The sequence below is a fragment of the Eretmochelys imbricata genome, chromosome 10, assembly GCF_965152235.1.
Source record: "Eretmochelys imbricata isolate rEreImb1 chromosome 10, rEreImb1.hap1, whole genome shotgun sequence".
In the NCBI taxonomy this organism is placed as follows: domain Eukaryota; kingdom Metazoa; phylum Chordata; order Testudines; family Cheloniidae; genus Eretmochelys; species Eretmochelys imbricata.
In genome coordinates, this window is record NC_135581.1 from 60296313 (window position 1) to 60316938 (window position 20626).

A 20626-nucleotide genomic window follows, 5' to 3' on the forward strand; every position below is an offset into this window, starting at 1 on the left:
ATTCCTCCCACAACTAGGCACATCTGGATCTTAGATGATAGAAGAATCTGGATCTCCATTTTCTGTCAGATCGTGACATTGTTTTATTTCCAATAAGTCTTCTCTTGGAAGCTGTAAGGTTCTCCCCATCGCCCATTTTTTAAGCTTTTGGAACTCTTAGATTTCCACCTTACAGGGACTACACCTTGTGGCTACGGTCCTTCTAGCCCAGGAAGTCTGGAGACCATTTATGGTGGTGGGATTGCTGTATATTTATACAGGGCATTGCCTCCCACACCCATGTTTGAACAAGTGGTCGCCACAGCTTTCTTACCCCATGTTTCAGGAGTGGAAGACCAGGATTGAGACACCAACTCAGCCTTCCTACATTGCAAGACAGAGGATTTCCACAAAGTCACTCAACTAGTCTAATTTTCTTATAGTGCCTCTTCCATTCTCTAATTGCTCCCTCTTTTCCTATTCCCCTTTCTCTCCCAACTTTTCCTCTCCATTTTTCTAAATCCACCAGCATAGTTTTGGTTCAGATACTTGGTAGAGCAGCTGTGCTGTCCATGTATTGAGAAAATCTTGCAGTAACATGCATCTAACATAATACAGATGCTTATAAGGAGATGACTTGCTGGCATGACTTCTGTGTTCCTTTTGAGCTAGCATCTTTAAATTTGCTACTCTAATACATTATGGACTGCTGAGTACAGGGAAAATTACTGCAAAGAAACCAGTCTTACAATATTTCAACCATTTGAGTGCCCTTTTAAGCTACAGTCTTGAAGTAAGGTATGAATTTAATGTGTTCCACTGATAATGAGGGGCTGTTGTAGGAAAAACAAACCTGAGATTTGAAATTTATAGTAATATTAATTGTAATAGTAATACAAAAATATATATTTCCTTCTGTGATGTGGTCTTGGATATGGAGCCTCAGACTTGGGCATCTGAGGTCACCAGTGTTGTTTATTGGATTTTAGCCAAGAAAATTGTCAAAGACATGCCAGTGTACTCCCTGCAAGTGCTGATGTTGATAGTCACTGTCACCCAAAAGATGACTGTTAATTTTATATAATTGCATCTGAATGATCTGATGATATAGCACACATGTTTTATGTTCTCATCAGAATCCTGAATAGCAATTGTTGGCAGGTGGTCATGCATTGTTTGGTATAACAGCACACTACATAGTGGCCACTCAAAGAGGAAAAAGATTAAGTGTAGAGGGAGAAGGTTTGAAGGAGACCACCAACCACATCCAAAAGATGTGGCATCTTTAATAGGACCTCACTATTAACTAAAGTTTATTTGTCCAGGCCCATAAGGGCTTGTCTGTGCTGTGCAGTTAATCTGCAGGTTTTTGATGTACATCAGGTAACTCATAATATACCCAAGACAAAATAATAGCATGCATACAGGTTGTGTGTGCTGTCTTTCAGTTCTTATTGTGTGTATGCATGGCAGCAGCTGGCTGTGTACTAAACACATGGTGTTCTTGGTTGGACATCCTGGGATCTGTTGCTTTGCTGCTGAGTAGTGTGCATCCCTGGATTTTTCTCGTTGTTAATTGTGGGATATATAGCAGAAGCCAGATGGGTTCAAATTTTTAAAAATCCCATATTTCCATTGCCTCGGTTCCATTTTTCCTGTGTGGGTAGACTAGTGCCATTTTCGACTAGTGCCAGCATGGACCTGACAATGTTCCATGTTGCTACTCTAGCAACTGCAAATATGTAGAGGCTGCTTGGGCTGTATTTCACCTCTCAAAGCAGATGAATTTGGCTTTGACTCTATCCACTGCACTGTCAAGCAGATGATGTGGTGATGGCAGTAGCTCCTCCACCAGCAGTTTCAGTGGGGGAGGAAGTGGGATGAGGACAAAGGGAAAAAAAGGAACAATTGAGAGTAGAAGTGGATCTTGGAGCAGCTTCACACTGCGGTGCTATTTTGAGGTTTGGGAAACAAGCATAGATTTGTGGGAAAACATCATTCTTCAGATCTGGGGATGATCAACAGTGGTGAGAGATTACAGGGTGGGGAAAGCAACCTTTTTTATGTGCTGAACTAACCCAGGAGTACACAGCTGGTGATCCATACCTGTGGAGAAGTGGGTTGCCATTGCCATCTGGAAGGTGACCATGCCTGAATGTTACCACTCCATAGCCAACCACTTCAGCATGGCAAGATCAACAGCTGGAACCATTATCATGCAGATGGGTCATTCCAAGAAAAAGGTACTGTTGCACCAGGTTATAAAGCCTGGTAATGCTCAGATTATTGATGGAAATTGCACCATGGGGTTCTTAAATTGTATTGGGGAAATTGATGGGACTCATGTACCTTTTATACCCACATGCGCATCCAGGTCTGAATTTATAAACAGGTTTATTTCTCCATGGTACTCCAGGGGCAGGTTGACCACCATGAGAGGTTTACAGACATAAATGCCGGGTGATTTGTAATGGTCCATGATTCTAGAATCTTTCAGAACTCAAATTTGTTTACCTTAATGGAGGAAGGACTGCTTACCCACTATGGACATTAACGGTGTGGAGATCCCAGGAGATCCATCTTATCCTCTGCTTCTCTGGTTAAAGAAGCCATGCACAGGCTGTTTGGACAGAAAGAAGGGATTGTTTACCACCTCAGTAATTGCAGAATGATAGTCAAGCGTGCATTTGGCCATTTGAAAGGAAGATGGTGCTATTTGTGAAATAGGTTGGGAGTTGCAGAAAAAAAAAATTGCCTAAGATTATAACTGCATGTTGCACAGCATTTGTGAGAGTAATGGAAAAAGCCTTACCAGCGGGTGGGAGGCTAAAGTGCAGAGACTTGCTCAGCAGTTTAAGCAGTCAACAAGATTTTCAGTAGAAAATGGAAACACTCAAGGCAATATTGTCAGGGTAGCCTATTGTTTTTATTTTATTTTCATTCTGTGACCTGAAAATTGGCAGCTGTGCATCCAGCTGTTAACCTGTGAAGAGGGGTGGGATGGATTGTGAGTGGTTTAGTGTTTTTTATGGGCAGTGGAAGTGTGGCATTGTGGACACTCCTTATTTTACCTTGTCTTTGCCTAGCTACTTCTGTAAAACCCTATGAATTATTTCAAACTTAAGGATTTTCTGTGTAAAACATATTGATGACTCCTTATGAATGAATTTTTAAAGGCTTTTGTTGTTTAATAATCAGTATGGAACAAAAATAAACCTTTAACTGCAACAGCGGGTTCTTCTTATTAAACAATACATTAAATAGCAATCTGTTATCTAACAACTACAAAGAATTCTTTGATATTTTTTGTTTCACTATTGTTTTAAAGTACAACAGTGCAGTGCAGGACAGAACACAAAGCAGGAAGTGGTTTAAAGTTGCAGGCAAGTAGATGCCTATCTTCTGGTACTTCTTTTTCATGGGCCTTCTAAACATAAGAATGGCTGTACTGGGTCAAACAAGTAGTCCATCCAGCCCAGTATCCTGTCTTAGGACAGTAACCAATGTGAGATGCTTCAGAGGAAATTAACAGAACAGGGCAATTATCGAGTGATCCATCCCCTGTTGTTCACTCCCAGCTTTTTGCAATTAGAAGCTTAGGATACAACATCCCCTGGCAATGAGTTCCATGGATTGACTGTGCATTGTGTGAAGTAGTACTTCCTATATTTCTGGAGTTTGAGTGGCGAGGCTCGAAGTTACCAGAGGCTTTTGAGGGCTCACAAGAGGTGGACTATCAGATGCAACTGTTTTTGCTGCCCTGAGTTTGTGAAGGGAATGGCCTCTGGGAGCAATGCTGCAGGAATACAGCAGGGAGGAGTTACTGTTCCCAATAGCCTGTGTTTTCCAGGAATTGCATAACATGGCTGGGTCCTGATTTGAATTTTGCATTGCCTGCTGCTGTAACAGCAACAGCAGCAGAATGCTGCACCAGGGCATTCTGGCTTTGTGTTGCCTCTGTATCTCCCTATCCTTTTCAGTCTTGTCTTTTGACATGGCAATGCTGTCCCTGGCAACTACCATGCTGTCTCTGGCCACTCTCATAATCTCTCTGGAGAGCACCCTGTCATTTTCCCTCTCTGTCCTAAAATACCACCTCCACCTCTTCGTTATCTTTGTTTTTCTCTGCAGTGTGGTCCGCAAATATTTCATCCTGAGTTTTCTACTTTCTCCCATTCAGGTTAGTCAGCCACTGAGATGTTGATAAAGGCCCTGTCTGTGAGGATCTAGCCACTGCCGGTCCTGCAGTTGTGAGAGTAGGAAAAACCCACAGTGGGTTATTGTTCATATTCGAGAGAGAGTATGGTAGCATTTTTTTCATATGCATTTCTGACTTTTCTTCCCTGAGATTCTTCACAGCCTTGGGGGAATCTCAGAGATGGTAAAACTGTTCGTAGTTTTTCTTGTATTGTTTAGCATTCTGGTGGTGGCTCCTCACAGTCATCTGCTTAGCTATGTCCACAAAAAGAGCTTTATTCCGGTGGCTGACCACAAGAACTTCCTGCAGCAACATAGAATCATAGAATATCAGGGTTGGAAGGGACCCCAGAAGGTCATCTAGTCCAACCCCCTGCTTGAAGCAGGACCAATTCCCAGTTAAATCATCCCAGCCAGGGCTTTGTCAAGCCTGACCTTAAAAACCTCTAAGGAAGGAGATTCTACCACCTCCCTAGGTAACGCACTCCAGTGTTTCACCACCCTCTTAGTGAAAAAGTTGTTCCTAATATCCAATCTAAACCTCCCCCACTGCAACTTGAGACCATTACTCCTCGTTCTGTCATCTGCTACCATTGAGAACAGTCTAGAGCCATCCTCTTTGGAACCCCCTTTCAGGTAGTTGAAAGCAGCTATCAAATCCCCCCTCATTCTTCTTTTCCGCAGACTAAACAATTCCAGTTCCCTCAGCCTCTCCTCATAAGTCATGTGTTCAAGTCCCCTAATCATTTTTGTTGCCCTTCGCTGGACTCTCTCCAATTTCTCCACATCCTTCTTGTAGCGTGGGGCCCAAAACTGGACACAGTACTCCAGATGAGGCCTCACCAATGTCGAATAGAGGGGAACGATCATGTCCCTCGATCTGCTCGCTATGCCCCTACTTATACATCCCAAAATGCCATTGGCCTTCTTGGCAACAAGGGCATACTGTTGACTCATATCCAGCTTCTCGTCCACTGTCACCCCTAGGTCCTTTTCCGCAGAACTGCTGCCTAGCCATTCGGTCCCTAGTCTGTAGCGGTGCATTGGATTCTTCCGTCCTAAGTGCAGGACCCTGCACTTATCCTTATTGAACCTCATCAGATTTCTTTTGGCCCAATCCTCCAATTTGTCTAGGTCCTTCTGTATCCTATCCCTCCCCTCCAGCGTATCTACCACTCCTCCCAGTTTAGTATCATCCGCAAATTTGCTGAGAGTGCAATCCACACCATCCTCCAGATCATTTATGAAGATATTGAACAAAACCGGCCCCAGGACCGACCCTTGGGGCACTCCACTTGATACCGGCTGCCAACTAGACATGGAGCCATTGATCACTACCCGTTGAGCCCGACAATCTAGCCAGCTTTCTACCCACCTTATAGTGCATTCATCCAGCCCATACTTCCTTAACTTGCTGACAAGAATACTATGGGAGACCGTGTTAAAAGCAGTTCTTCTCAGATGGTGATGAGATCTAGTGTCTCAGCATGGCTCCAAGCAGCTGCACAAATCATGTTGTAGGGCTTCTTGAGTAATATTGCACCAGTCAAAGCCAATGGCCAAAATCTGGCACCCTGCCAGTTTTTAAACAGGGGAGGGAACATCCTGTCATCTTCACATCAGAGCAAGGGACTGCACAGAGTTAAACAGACAGGTCAGTGAAGGTTACCCGCAAAACAGTGGGATAGCCATTAGAGTCCTGACAAAGTAATATACAGCAGCATTATGTGCACATGAACAGTAAACGGGACTAACTCAATTTACAGCAAATTTACTTCACTTTGAAAGAGGATTCTAGATTTTGCAATAAATGCAGAGTTAGTTCACTATAATGGATGGAGGTGTGTATTCTTAAGTTTTTTCAAAACAGACTAGTGACTTAATCCAGTTTAAACCCTCCCATGTAGACAAGTTCTTAGATCCTATTTGGTAGCCTTCTCGTACCTGACCCAAAGCTCATTCATTTTAATGAGTCTCTTTCTATTGATTTTAGTGGATTTTTTTAATAAGGCCCCTAGGTAATCCAAATATATTAACCCAGGACTGGCTAGTATCTTTCTGGATCTGTATGGAAAGCATGAATGTGTTTTGCTTTAGGTAAATTTCCTTTCTTTAAAATGGACCAAAATTTAATTATTTTGGTTTTTCAGTATTCTAAACTGATATCTGAATTTTTAATTATTAAGAATTCTTAATCTATTAGCAGTGATCAGTTCTGGTTGTTACCATATCTCTGTAGAAATCCTAAATATTTTAACATAATTTAATGAGAAAATGGAATGCTATAAAATAATTGCTAATAAATTTGGCGGTGACTGCAGGGATTGGTCAAATGTAACTCTAAGAAACCCAATAGGAAAACAGATTAGGTAATTTTTCCCTCTGTAAATTCCTAGCTACAGCTCTGCATATGGAGTGACATTGACATTTATCTTTGAAACGAGTTCTTTTTCATGTTTAGTTCATATCTTCTAAATATGGTTAAATATATAGAAAGGGATAAAGGCAGCAGGGTCAGTAATAAATGAAGTAAATGTGTTTAAGCGAGATACTATGTTTGTACTCTCATCAGAAATATTTTGAACTGGCAGAATTTCTGGTAAAGAGTGCGTGTTTATGAACCAAAGTGTTATAACTCTCTTTTCTTGTGTTAGTAATTTAATCATCACTTTGTCGAAGTTTTATTCAGCGTTTGTATCCCATAAACTTACTCTTCCATTCTGTTGGATGGCTAATACAGCATGATTCAATAGTTTTCCGATTACTTGGAATTTTTTTTTATAGGTGATAAATGTATACCCTGTTTATAAAGTTTGACCCACTTTGTCTTTTTTAAGTAGATTAAATCTTTTTAAAAATGAAGAACTTGTAACTATCTTCATTTTAGTCTTTTGGGAGTTTAGAAACTTAGATTGCATTTTAACAACGAAGAAAACAGGATCTTATTGGTAAATGGGAATAAACAAACATCAATTGCAACCATACATCTACTTTTCTGAAAATCATTCCTTAACCCCTCTCTTATAGCAGCAATTATAAGTTCACAGTTTATTGTAACTAAATTCCACCTTTACATTGTTTTGTTCTCACCAATCTACTTTCTATGCCCACATCATATTCCCCACTTCTTTGGAGTCATTATTAAGGATTTCTTACATAGTGGAAGGAATTGAAGAATGATTGTATCCTGTTTTTGAGGCTTGGGGTGGAAGTAACTCCAATAGACTATACTTTCTAAAAGATTCCAAGTTTGTTTCCTTGGAGCCTGCTGGACTTCAAACACTGGGGATTCATATAATCAGTCATCTCAGGGAAACATAGTTGCTATGACAAGTAATGGTTTTAATCATTTTCATTATAGTTGCTTGGTGTCTTAAGCACTCGGAATTACCTTTAATCTTTAATTGTTTGTCTGTCTGTAGGAAATATTCTTGGGATATATTACATAATTGCACTTAGTTTTTTCCTCACATTTTGAGCATTTTAGATGGCTAAAAGGGGAGCCATAAGGGCCGAAAACACTGCCCATGGTCTTGATATAGAAAGTCCATATACTCAATATTTACTTAACTTTACAAGAATATAGTTTTAAATATTGAAATACAAAAGTATACCTTTTTTTTTCAAAACAGACCTGCTCTTTTTATTCCAGTTTATTCCAATTCTGTAAATTGTAAAGTATTGTATAAGTATTATAATTGTGTGATCTGTGGTTTTCTAAGCTGGATACATTTTCAGTTGTTGTTTTTTAGAAAAAAATTACAATAACGATATATGTTTCATGCTAACATGATTTATTTTCACTTGCAGCTACTTTGAAAATGTCTGAAAATTCCAGTGACAGTGATTCATCCGGTGGCTGGACTGTCATCAATCATGAGGTACTTAGTCTCAATTAATATTAAACAGACATGGTTAACTTAAAAGTCACATTTGTTTTCCAGTTTACGTTATTCTATATAGTCCAATGCACCTTTTCCCTTCTATAGTTAGTGAATTTTCCGTTTGAGTGGATATTTCACACAGACGTAGAGGAGAAAGAAATATTTTTTAAAATAGGAAAATATGATTGCAAAGCTATAGAATTTGGCAGATACACTTGGGGATTGGTGTAGCATCTGATACAGCTTTTAACTTTTTAAAACAACAATAACAAAAAACAAAAAAAAACCCAACTAAACAAAAAGCCGATTAGATTTCAAGTTGATGTCCCTTTAAGAAATTTGTAGAGTTTTGGTCACATTTTCTCTTTGGTGCATTTCCCTCAAAAACATTAATGATGTATGTCATCTGCACTTTTGTTACCATTGCCAGCATATTTCTACTCCTCTCCCCAAACCTAATGTGGGAAGTGGACAGTGCAGTGGTTCCTCCAAGGTCTGTATTACTACCACCAAGCAACTTGAACCTTGCCTCATCAACAATGGCTTTTGACCACACCTCCCGCCTTGGGTTCCTTCCTCTTCCTGTGCAAAACCATGGCAAGAGGTCAAAGATCCAGTGGACAACAAAGTGGTGGTAAAGGGCCTTTGAGTCCAGTCCCCATGAGCAACCTACAACCAGTATCTTTTATGTTCCTATTTACAAGGGTTTAGTCAGATGCTTCATGGGGACTTGCTAATTAGTCCTCTGTATTTTGACATTCAAGATATAGTGGGCAGGAGTTGATTCAGCTCCACTGGAGGTTTATCAACAGTCAGAGTGCTAGTGTAGACAGGGTTCTGGTACCTACTGTTATTTTTAACTATTGTATTGTCTAACCCTCTTCAGAACATATCTAGATGACATGATGGAAAAACATTAGTGGCCTCTGGTACTCTTTCTGCACCAACACGTCCCGTATTGCTACTATTAGACGAGCTGAATCCATGATAGCATAATCCATTAGTCAGTGTGCGTTATGCATCCCCATCTGTGCCCAGTCCACAGAGTGTGAGTCATCTGTTACAGCCCCCAAGTACAACTGTTGTCATCACAATAGCATTGGTGTGAAAGTCTGCTATAGGTAAATCCTGTGTGTTCTGATATGGGGTTCAAAGAAGCAATAACTTTATGGGACAAACAAAGTTCATGTCAAACAAGCAGACCTATGGTTCTGATTCTCAATGGTAATTCATTGGCTACTTCTGTCTTCATCTGAAGGGTGTGAAAAATCTATTTGCCCACAGTGAATAAGAATATTTCACAAGTGAATAGCATCAACTTCTGCAGAATTTAAGCTTTCCTTTAAAAATGAATCAGATCCCTAGCTTGTATGGTTGCTATGATAACCTTCCAAAGATGAATTGAGCGTAATCTAATGCAATGAGTTGTTCCAAATTCTGCAAAGAAAGAGCTCCAATGTTGTTGTTCAGTGATGTTCAGAAATTAAACAGTATTTTCTCTGTGGTTTAAAATTAGTTCATTATATTTCTCTAAACACCACCTAGCAAAAACAAGGCTCTCCTGTGCAATGGTTAAAAGCTGGTGGGCTAATATTTCATTAGGGTCAGGAACAACCAGGTGAATAGATTCATGCCTGAGAAGGAGCTACAAGGTAAGTTCAAGTGTACTAAGGGCCTCTATGGCATCCTCCCACCTCACTTCAGTGATTTTGGCATGGAAAAACTTGTCCAGCCTCTTCCCTTAGAAAGTTAAAAAAAAAAAAAAAAATTCTCAGAGGTTGGAAGCAAGGTTTCAGAAAGTCCCCTGGTTGCATTATTTAACTGAGATGTCTCTTTAGATCCTTTTAACTTCTCTGCTATGGCTAGCAACACAGGCATAGGTTACTGTTCCTAGAAACTAGACAACAAAGCAAAGCCGCTCCTGACAGCATCAAAATATCATGGAAAAAAACTTTGTGATAGCTGATGGACAAAGCAGTGTAAAAGGGAATTCAAACCATTCTAAAAGTCAGACAGTCCTTCAGAGGCTATTCTGTGAGAAAATAGAATAAGAGAACTAGTACAGTGAATAAAATGGAATAGATGAAGAGGAAGCGACACAGGGAAGACTTACCTAGGAAAAGCAGCCCCACCACATAGCATTCCACATGACCCTGGTATAACCAGTTGGAAGAAGAGGGCTGAGTACAGTGGTGGACTCTACTCTCTTCTTTGCAGAAAAATAGACATTCACCAAATGAGTATTGGACATAATCCAAAAAAATAGTTAATAGAATAATCTAGAATATCTAAGCTCATATTTCTTATCCTCAGTATCAAAATGCACCACCAAAAATTAATAATATTTAAAATTTAAAAATGAAGTAAGATATGGATGTGTCTACTATAGACCACCAAATCACGAAGAGGAGGTGGATGAGGTGTTTCTAGAAAAAATAACAGAAATATCGCCAAAACTGGTAGTAATGGGGGACTTCAACTACCCAGACATCTGCTGGAAAAGTAATATGGCAAAATACAACATTTCCAGCAAGTTCCTGGAATGTACTGGGAACAACTCTTTGTTCCAGAAAGTGGAGGACAGACTTGATTCTAGCCAACCAGGATGAACTGGTAGCGAATATGAAGGTGGAAGACAATTTGGGTGAAAGTGATCATGAAATACGATAAATTTCACGATTCCAAGGCAAGGAGGCAATGAGAGTAGCAGAATAAGGACAACGGACTTCAAAAAAAGCAGACTTAGAAGAAAATCTAAGGGAAAAAGGAGTGCTGGCAGTTTTTCAAGGAGACAATATTAAAGCACAACTGCAAACTGTACCAATGCAAGGGAAAGGTAGGAAGAATAGTAAGATGCAAATATGTCTCCATCAGGAGCTCTTGTAATGACCTGAAAATCAGAAAGGAATCTTACAAAAAATGGAAATATGGACAAATTTCTAATGAGGAGTACAAAAGAATAGCACGTAGGAACAAAATCAGAAATGGTAAGGCCCAAAATGAGTTACTCCTAGCAAGGGACATAAAAGGCAATATGAGGAGGTTCTTTAAATACATTAGTAGGAAGAGAAAGATGAAGGAAAGTATAGGCCCTCTACTTGTGGGGAAGGAGAACTAATAACTGATGACGTCAAGAAAGCTGAGGTGTTGAATGCCTATTTTGCTTCAGTCTTCACTAAGAAGGTTTGTGGTGACCAGATACTGAACACAAGAAATATGAACAAGTGGGAAGGAATGCAAGCTAAAATAGAGAAAGAACAGGTTAAAGAATATTTAGATAAGGAAGGGGCTCTATATCTGGTTGAACAGAAGGATACAGCAATAGCCTGAGCCCCTTGCACAAAAGCTCTATTTCCTGCTGTAAGGGTGATATGAATCGTGCTTGCCCCAGGAGAAGATATCTCCTTGGCTGGGGGTGAGTCCTAGCGAGTATGGTGGTTGATAGCCTGATGGAGCTCTTCCCTTCCCATCCCCAATTGTGCGGGGGAGAGGTAGGGACTTTCCCAGTGGCTGCAATCACTTACTGTGTAGTGGTCAGAAGGTTCCTTCCCAGGGGACTTGGGAATGGCCCAAAGCTGTGGAGCTTGTGGAGCACACAGAGATTAGGGGTTGAATGTTTTTTCTTTTTCCCCTGGATTTTCCAGGAGCTAGCAGCAGCCTGTAATGCAGGCTCTCTGTGCTGTCGGCAGCCGGGCTGCCAGATTAGGTTGGGATTGTGGATTTCCTGAGTCCTGTGCCCATACATAAGAAGATAGGCAAAGTAATGCCCTGTAGTGGAATCTATATGGTGGCCCCCTGCAGGGCATGCATGGGTGTGGGATTCAGAGACGGAATGTTGGCACACTGGCTATGGTATTGAGAAAACTGTCCGTGTAACTGTGTAGGGGAGGTCATACATTGGAGCTAACTGTGCCAGTATTTCATCAAAGGAAGCATAAACAGCAGTAGCTGCTCAAGTCCTGGTGTACCTTCTCAAAGTCAATAGAGATAATATTTAAAGTGCAGTATATAGAAATAATCTCGGTGCATAAGGGAATCATGGAATGTGGGTCAGAGAGAGGTAAGAGGGACATGGAGTAACTTTGATCTGGGGAAGTGGACATGCCACCCAGCTGATATGTGCAGGTGCATGGTTGGATAGATACTTGGAAAGAGGCTCAGCCTTGTCAATATAGAGCCAATTAGTCTGTTGGGCTCTGTTACAGGGCTAGCTGCACTTCTGTCCCCTTTCTGGTCTTTCTGGTGTCAGGCCTAATGCCTTTACCTATCTTGGGATGAAATTTTACAATTCTCCCATTTTTTGACCAGGATCTGGGCTTCAGTAACCTGTTCTTATCCTGCAGGTCCGACTGAATTCGGGCCCCTGTTGTTCTTCCCTTTGGGAGTCTGTGACTGGTGGTATATAGTAACAAAAAGCTTTCTTAAATCAAAAGTATTGTTTATTTAGCAGTGAGAACAAAGCTTTTAGGGAAAAAGGATTTTAAAACAACAAACAGTTATATGCATGTCTTTTACTTAAAGATTTCCCATCCCCTGATGGTGACCTAGGCAGTCCTAACTTCTTCAGATACCCTCAGCAGGATCCTATATGTCTGTCTGGTTCTCTGAAAAACAACTGCCTCTCTTTAGAGTGTCACTTTAAATCCTGCCATAGGGTTTTGTTGTTCTGTGCTTGGGAGGTCTTGTTTGCTGCTAGTCAAACCAGTTTTATAGGCTCAGTAGGGGATCAAGCCAGAGTCCTCAAAACCAATGGTTCTGTTCTGGTGTTGTCCTTTAAATGACACTTAATTGTCAGTTGATAGGTGGCTAACGGTGGAGTTTATGTGGGAGTTTCGGGGGAGGATTCCCTCCCTTCCCTTTTTTTCCCTAGGAATAGGATCTAGGAAGTGAAGACAACAGTGGCTCCTGTGACAGCACTAGAAGTGACCTGAGGAGGAGAAGAGACAAAGAAGATGGTTGGATGCACAAGCTGTGGGATATACTTCATTGTTGAGAGAGCATCTGATGGAAGTCACCTATGTTTGAAATGTTACCTAATAGAGTTCATGGCAGAGAAGATCCAAGGATTAGACATGCAGCTGGAGACAATGATGGAATTTATATGGGGATTTGAAGATGGAGATACCACAGACAGCTCAAGATTTGCAGACATCTGCCAAACAAAAGGACTTGGAGAGTGAACAGCTGGAAGAACAGGGTAATCCATGGAAGAATGTGACCATGAGGACAAAGCAGAGGAAGACACCGGCTAGTGGTGGTGAAAACAAGTTGGATAACAGGTTTGCTACACTGGGGAATGAGGAGGAGAGAAACAGGCTGAACATAAGGTTGTCAGGAAAGAAAGAAGGGAAGCCAGTCCCTGCAGAAGATAGGAGCAGATGGTGGAGATAGCCAGGGAGAAGAGCCTAAGGAAGAAGTAACGATAATGTAGAGGGGACTGCAAGAAAGAACGTAAGACTGATTCATACCAGCACCAGGAAGAGACATGTCTGTGTGACTGGGGACGCCATACTCAGTAGAATTGACAGGCCTGTCACCAGACCAAATCCAGAGAACATAGGAGTTGATTCCTTCCAAGAGGACTAAGTACTGTATCAGAAAATGCTTAGTGTCTCATCTCTTTTTATTATCTGTTCACTTAAGTCACAGGGCTACTTAGAGGTCTGTTATATTTTTTTCCCTGAATGTTCATTCAGGTTTTAATAAATTATTTTGAGGGGCATATTTCTGTGAAACCTTTGAGATTAAAACTAGTGATTTTTTTTTTTTTGGTTAACAGAACCCCCCCCCCCCCCCCCACAAAACACTTGCTAAACTACAAAAACAGGTGACTTAGTTTTTAAAAGGGTTTCAGAATTGGTAATAACCTTATAACAGGATTGTACAGATTTTTCTTTATTCAAAAGTATTTAATGTGAATGTTTTGTGAGATCTCTAATGTTCTTAAAGCTCGTGGTTAACATAAGCGCTCTTTAAAAACAAAAACAGATCTGTTTGCTTAACGCCTGGAGGAGGGAGTAGAGGGGGAATGATCTTGAAGTGTTGCTGTAATCTCACACCTGTTGCTGCAAAAATAGCCAACTCTGTTTACAAAACGGCAGTTGGTCTTGATCCAGGATGAGTTAGTGTTTTCACTTAGGCTCTGTTTTTCTAACAATCTTACATGAATTTCCTCAGTATTTTTTGTTTGTTTTTTGAGGAATGTTACATTATGAAGATTTGCTATCTAGACAGTTAGACTAATCAAGCAAGACCGCCAACCATATTGAGAGTTCTATCCCGGCAGTTGCCTGGCTTTGTACATCTTCAGTCTCCATTTAGCTGTAAAGTAGTCAGATACTTGCAGCCCAGACATCTGTGTTTCCTGGATTAAAGAGAGAAATCCAATTTAGGCAGGTTTTAAAAGCTATTCTGCAGTCCAGTATTGTTGATCTCTTGTGTGTTATACATGTTACGTCACCTTGATCTGGGCTGGATTAGCCCAGGGGCTTTAGGGGCTGCAGCCCAGGGCCTCAGGCTTAGGGGGCCCTGCAAAAATAAATCCATAATTATATACAATTCAACGGTGACCAACCTGTTGATCATGATTGACTGTACAATCCTGGAGCCTCTGCCAGTCGATCACAATCTCCCAGCCGCTAAAAATCCAGCAGCACAGCACCTCCTAACCTCCCAGCCGGAGCCTGCACCTCACACCCCCTCCTGCACTCCAACTTGCTGCCCCAGGTCAGAATCCCGTCCTGCACTAAACTCCTTCCCAAAGCCCGCACCCCTCTCCCTCTCCGTCTCCTGAGCCCCAACAATCTGCCCCAGCCTCTAGGCCCCTCCTGCACCCAAACTCCCTCCCAGAAAGAAATTAATATTACAGCTGTTTTAAAGTAAGAAGTAGGCTATTTTGAATTAATTTAACTATATTCTACATGTTTTAAAACTGAAATGTAACCACAGAACTGCTTTATGTTAATTAAAAGGCAAGTTTAATATAGTGTTAATAGCCTCAATGCCATAATTGTGATAATTTTGTTTTAAATTAGGAGAAAGACTTGTATGCAAGGGCCCCACAAAATCTTATAGCCCTGGGCCCACAGGAGAGTTAATTCGGCCCTGAGCTTGGTGTCCGTGTGGAAAGTCACTCAATTATGCCAAGGAAAAAAAATCAGTTTGCACAAGTATAGTAGAGACTTGTTAGAAACTGGCAGCTAAATTCTCTGAAGATTTCAATGAGCATCAAGAATGCTTCATCCCCTTATAGCTCCTACATACCAATTGGATTGCGTTTAGGCCATCCCTTGGGCTGGGCTGGATTTTCCCTTTCTCCTCTGAGTTGCCAGGGCACCGAAACTGAGAGCAGGGGAACTCTCTCTCCTGTGCTTTCAATGTTGCTTCTGATGGGGCTCAGGCAGCATGGAAGATGAGGAGGAAGCAGCCTGACTTGAATGTAAAAGGATGAGGAATAGGAGATGGAGGAAAAGGAGTAGATGCAAAGGGATAAGGGCAAGAGCAGGGGGAGCAGAAGATGGTGGTAGGAACAATGATAGGGCAAAGGGGCAGGAGCAGTGTGTGTGTGTGGTATGGCAGGAGCCATGGATGGGGACAGAACACTGCCAGAGGCTACAGGATGGGCAGGAACCAGAGAGAAGGAGGAGGAGCTGGGGATAGGGGCAGAAAGGGGGACAGGGAAAGGCATTAGAGGATGAGGATGGGATGGGGCAAAAAGGTCTGTAACACACTGGAAAGCACTTCTCTAAAGAACCTGGAATCTAACCCAGGTCCTGAGTGTCAACATTCATAGCTATTTGCTGACAGCAAAGGAAACACAAATGCAGAGTGTCTCCATCCTCCTCTAGTGGCAAGTCCACATAGTTTGCAGCCTTCTATTGCTACCTCTTGTTCTGTTAGTTAAAGTGATAGAAGGCTATGCTGTGGATCTAAAGATCTCAACCCTGCTGGTGATCCACATAGAGGTCAGTATGGTTCTATGTGATGGACTTTTTTTCAATTTGTGTTTTAAAAAACACAGGAAATTAAATTTAAAAAAAACCCACATTAAAGCAATGTTAAAGTTGCAAGTGATGCACTCAAAAGTTAAGACGTGCTAGAATTATGGTTGCCTGTAAATTCTTAATTTAGCTCCTTGTGCATATGGATTATGATGAAGTCTTTAGCTACATATTCATATGATATTTTTTTCCACAGGACTCAAGACACATTTCTTCCCCTACCGCATACTTCCATACTTAGATGCACCAGCTTCTTCTTGCTTGCTTTCTGGGCATGAACAGCTGGAGCACTGAGAGCATAGGACAGAGAATCTCCCTGCTTTCTGTTCCTGTAACTGGCTCTGTAGCAGGGGGGAGCAATTGCAAGAAAAGCCCTGCTCCCCTTCTGCAGCCAGGAGTTGGAGCATGCCCATTGCAGACAGAATCTTCTTGAGATAACTGAGCTGCTGAATTAACAAGTCTCTACTGAGCATGTGCAATCTGTGAATTTTTAGAGGTTTATAACTTGGCCAAATTGGTAGATTTTCACATAAACAGCAAAAGATACATCCCTGACATCACAGTGACTCCCTGCCAAATTTCAAATCTCTGCTTCAAAGCATGGAGATGCAAGAGCTTCTCAGTGAAACAGTTGTAAGAATTTTTGAATGTGAGAGAAAATAATTTAAATTTGTTCTTAGGAATGGCTGAATCATTTTTACTGAAATTTAAAAAAAAAAAAACATCCTGAGGCAGACGTTCAACATGGGAAAAAAAGCCCAAATGGTTAAAATTTGTCAATGGTTTCTATGAACAACTGTAAAATAGGGTCTTATAATGGGAATGTTGGACGTCTTTAACTATAGGTGGCAGTAATAACTGTCCATCCATCTGTCCGTCCATCCATTCATCCACATGAAAGAATTTGGTCACCTTCTGTTTATTCAGGGTAATGCATATCCATTGCTTGGATGCTGCTTTCCCTATTTCTCTGTTTTCCTTTTACAAGTAGGTATGTTCTCTGCTGGAGAAGAGTATGTGTGCAAGGGACAATTTTCAACCTGATTGGGAGTGTCTGATTGACAGGGGTAGCATGAAGATAACCATTAGTTTGTATTGATGAATCTCACAGGGAATATTTCCAGATAAGAAACTGATCATTCTTTTAGGGTAAAAATATTATTTTAAACATTTTGATGTACACTTGGAAATGTTCATTGTGAAACATATCAGAGTTTGTATGATACAGTACTATTAGGTTATATTTTTGAAACCCTGTTGAATTATTAGTGTCTTCTGGTTTTTGAAAATGATGTTGTTTTTATTATATTCCTTTGTCTCTGTGTTACTGTGTTTAGCTTGACTTAATGTTGGGCTTTTAAAGTTTAACCATACCCCACTCCTCAGCCTCATTTTGTTGCGGGCGAAAAGGGATTCAGAATAAGATATCTACATTAATAAAGACCATGTATTTAATCTTTCTAAATTCTACTTTTTTTAGCAAAATAAAACATTTGGATAATTTAACTAACTCCAAACAAATAAAGGGTACAGTTACCGAGTTTGAACAGTTAGGTGCCAAGCCTGATTGTCAATTTATTGATGTTTATAAGTATCATGGTTTCTCTTTCTACATTTCTTTTCCTCTGCTTTTCTCATTCATAATAATTTTAAATCTCATCCTTTAACATATTTTCCTTCCTCTAATTAGTACCTTATCTAGTGTTTTTACATTTCTATTTCTTCCATCTTCTGTACCGTAACACTTCGTTTTCGGGCTCTCGATTCATCGCCGTTAACTCGCGCGATTAACTAAAAAAAATGAATCGCAATTAATCGCAGTTTTAATTGCACTGTTAAACAATAGAATACCAATTGAAATGTATTAAATATTTTTGATGTTTTTCTATATTTTCATATATATAGTAATCTGGGTTGTAATTGAAATCAAAGTGTATATTATTTTTGATTACAGATATTTGTACTGTAAAAATGATAAACAAAAAAATAGTATTTTTCAGTTCACCTCATTCAAGTATTGCAGTTCAATCTCTTTGTCATTAAAGTGCAACTTACAAATGTAGATTTTTTTTGTTGTTACATAACTGCACTCAAAAACAAAACAATGTAAAACTTCAGAGCCTACAAGTCCACTCAGTGCTACTTCTTGTTCAGCCAATCGCTAAGACAAACAAGTTTGTTTACATTTACAGGAGATAATGCTGCCCTCTTCTTATTTACGTCACCAGAAAGTGAGAACAGGCATTTGCATGGCACTTGTGTAGCCAGCATAGCATGGTATTTATGTGCCAGATATGCTAAACATGCATATGCTCCTTCATGCTTCAGCCACCATTCCAGAGGACATGATGATGATGTTCGTTAAAAAAATAATGCGTTAATTAAATTTGTGACTGAACTCCTTGGGGGAGAATTGTATGGCCCCCGCTCTGTTTTACCTGCATTCTGCCATCTATTTCATGTTATAGCAGTCTCAGATTATGACCCAGCACATGTTGTTCATTTTAAGAACACTTTCACTGCAGATTTCACAAAACGCACAGAAGGTACCAATGTGAGATTTCTAAAGATAGCTACAGCACTCAACCCAATGTTTAATAATCTGAAGTGCCTTCCGAAATCTGAGAGGGATGAGGTGTGGAACATGTTTTCAGAAGTCTTAAAAGAGCAGCACTCCCATGTGGAAACTACAGAACCTAAACCACCAAAAAAGAAAATCAACCTTCTGCTGGTGGCATCTGACTTAGATAATGAAAATGAACAAGCGTCAGGCCACACTGCTTTGGATTGTTATCGAGCAGAACCCATCATGCATGGATCCATGTCCCCTGGAATGGTGGTTGAAGCATGAAGGGACATACAAATCTTTAGTGCATCTGCCACATAAATATCTTGTGAGGCTGGCTATAACAGTGCCATGTGAACGCCTGTTCTCACTTTCAAGTGACATTGTAAACAAGAAACAGGCAGCATTATCTCTTGCAAATGTAAATAAACTTGTTTGTCTGAGCGATTGGCTGAACAAGAAGTAGGACTGGGTGGACTTGCAAGCTCTAAAATTTTACATTATTTTATTTTTGAATGCAGTTATTTTTGTACATAATTCTACATTTGTAAATTCAACTTTCATGATAAAGAGATTGCACTACAGTACTTGTATTAGCATTGTACACTTTGTATTCTGTGTTGTAATTGAAATCAATATATTTGAAAATGTAGAAAACATCCAAAAATATTTAAATAAATGATATTTTCTTATTGTTTAACAGTGTGAGTAATCATGATTAATATTTTTAATCGCTTGACAGCCCTACTTTGTTTAGTTTTAGAGATTGCCAGTTTTCAATTTGGTCTGTTATTTTTGTTCACTATTGTTATTCATGTTGTTTTTTCTGTAACCCTTTTCAAGTACTTTAGAATAAAAATGTTGTAATTTCAGCAAATATAATTTAAAGCTTTCTATTCTTCAGGGGTCTGATATAGAGACAGTGACCTCTGAAAATGGAAGAACAAATAGTAATCTTGAGTTTGCTTCGGAAGAATATGCTACTTTAGTGGAGGAAGAAGAGCAACCATTTGATTTGAGAGGTAAGATATTAAAAGCAGAGCTATTCTATAAAATATGCAAGACTTCTGTTGTAGCGATTAGTTTTGTCCAAGATATTCTATATGTACACCTTAATAAAAACAGTACATTGTATAGGCCTCTGTCGCATTACTACTTTATCAGTGTTGTGGACAACTTTCAGTAACTAGCATTACAAATATATTACTTCTTAATGTGTATATGGGAGTGAAATAATTAGTATGGCGCATATTACTGAATCATTATTTCAGGCATGTTAACGAAGAGTACCTATTTGTATAGTTGGAAGATAGCAATATAATTACTGATACAGAAATCATGATTTAATTAAAATTCCTTAATTATGTCATATGCCAAATCAGGATAATTTAGAAGCAAATGTGCATTATATCTAAAATAAGAATTCAGTAATGTCACTATGTCACTTTGAAGCCTAAAATATCTGTGGAGTCACTGTGAAGCATTGGGAGCAGCTACAGGGATAGTTGAGAGCTACCCCTTCTTGTCAACTGTTGGGAATGGGCCACATTCACCCTAATTGAATTGGCCTCGTTAGCACTGACACCCCACTTGGTAAGGCAACTTTCATCTTTTCATGTGCTGTATATTTATACCTGCTTACTGTATTTTCCACTCCATGCATCTGATGAAGTGGGTTATATCCCACGAAAGCTTATGCCAAATAAATTTGTTAGTCTCTTAGGTGTCACAAGGACTCCTCGTTTTTTCTTTTTGTTCAGCATATTCCCAGGCTGAATCATCATTGGGTTTTGTGAACTAGTAACATCCAATTTTTAAGTTCTGAGCCAATCTGACTTTATAAGTTACATCTGTTCAGTGTACAGCTACAGAAGGCATGTATCTATGCCATGCCAAGAGACCTAGAGTAGACCATTGTGATATCAGAGGTAACTCAAACAATCACCACCCTTCCTCTGCAGCTAATTTGCTTGCTAATTTCATTGTTTGTATGAGGGTGA

General features: G+C 40.0%; 1 protein-coding gene across 7 annotated transcripts in view; it reads left to right on the plus strand.

Moving 5' to 3' along the window:
• Positions 1–20626, plus strand: part of CCPG1 (cell cycle progression 1) — a 57947-nt gene that overhangs the window by 14232 nt on the left and 23089 nt on the right. For 5 of the 7 annotated variants that reach the window (XM_077827424.1, XM_077827420.1, XM_077827421.1 and 2 more), the window contains exons 2-4: positions 2062–2222; positions 7987–8057; positions 19531–19648. In XM_077827424.1, coding sequence (XP_077683550.1) covers positions 2135–2222; positions 7987–8057; positions 19531–19648 — 277 coding nt within the window. In that variant the 5' untranslated portion in view covers positions 2062–2134. The remainder of the gene's footprint in view (positions 1–2061; positions 2223–7986; positions 8058–19530; positions 19649–20626) is intronic. The other 2 variants (XM_077827426.1, XM_077827423.1) reach the window with 1 other exon arrangement.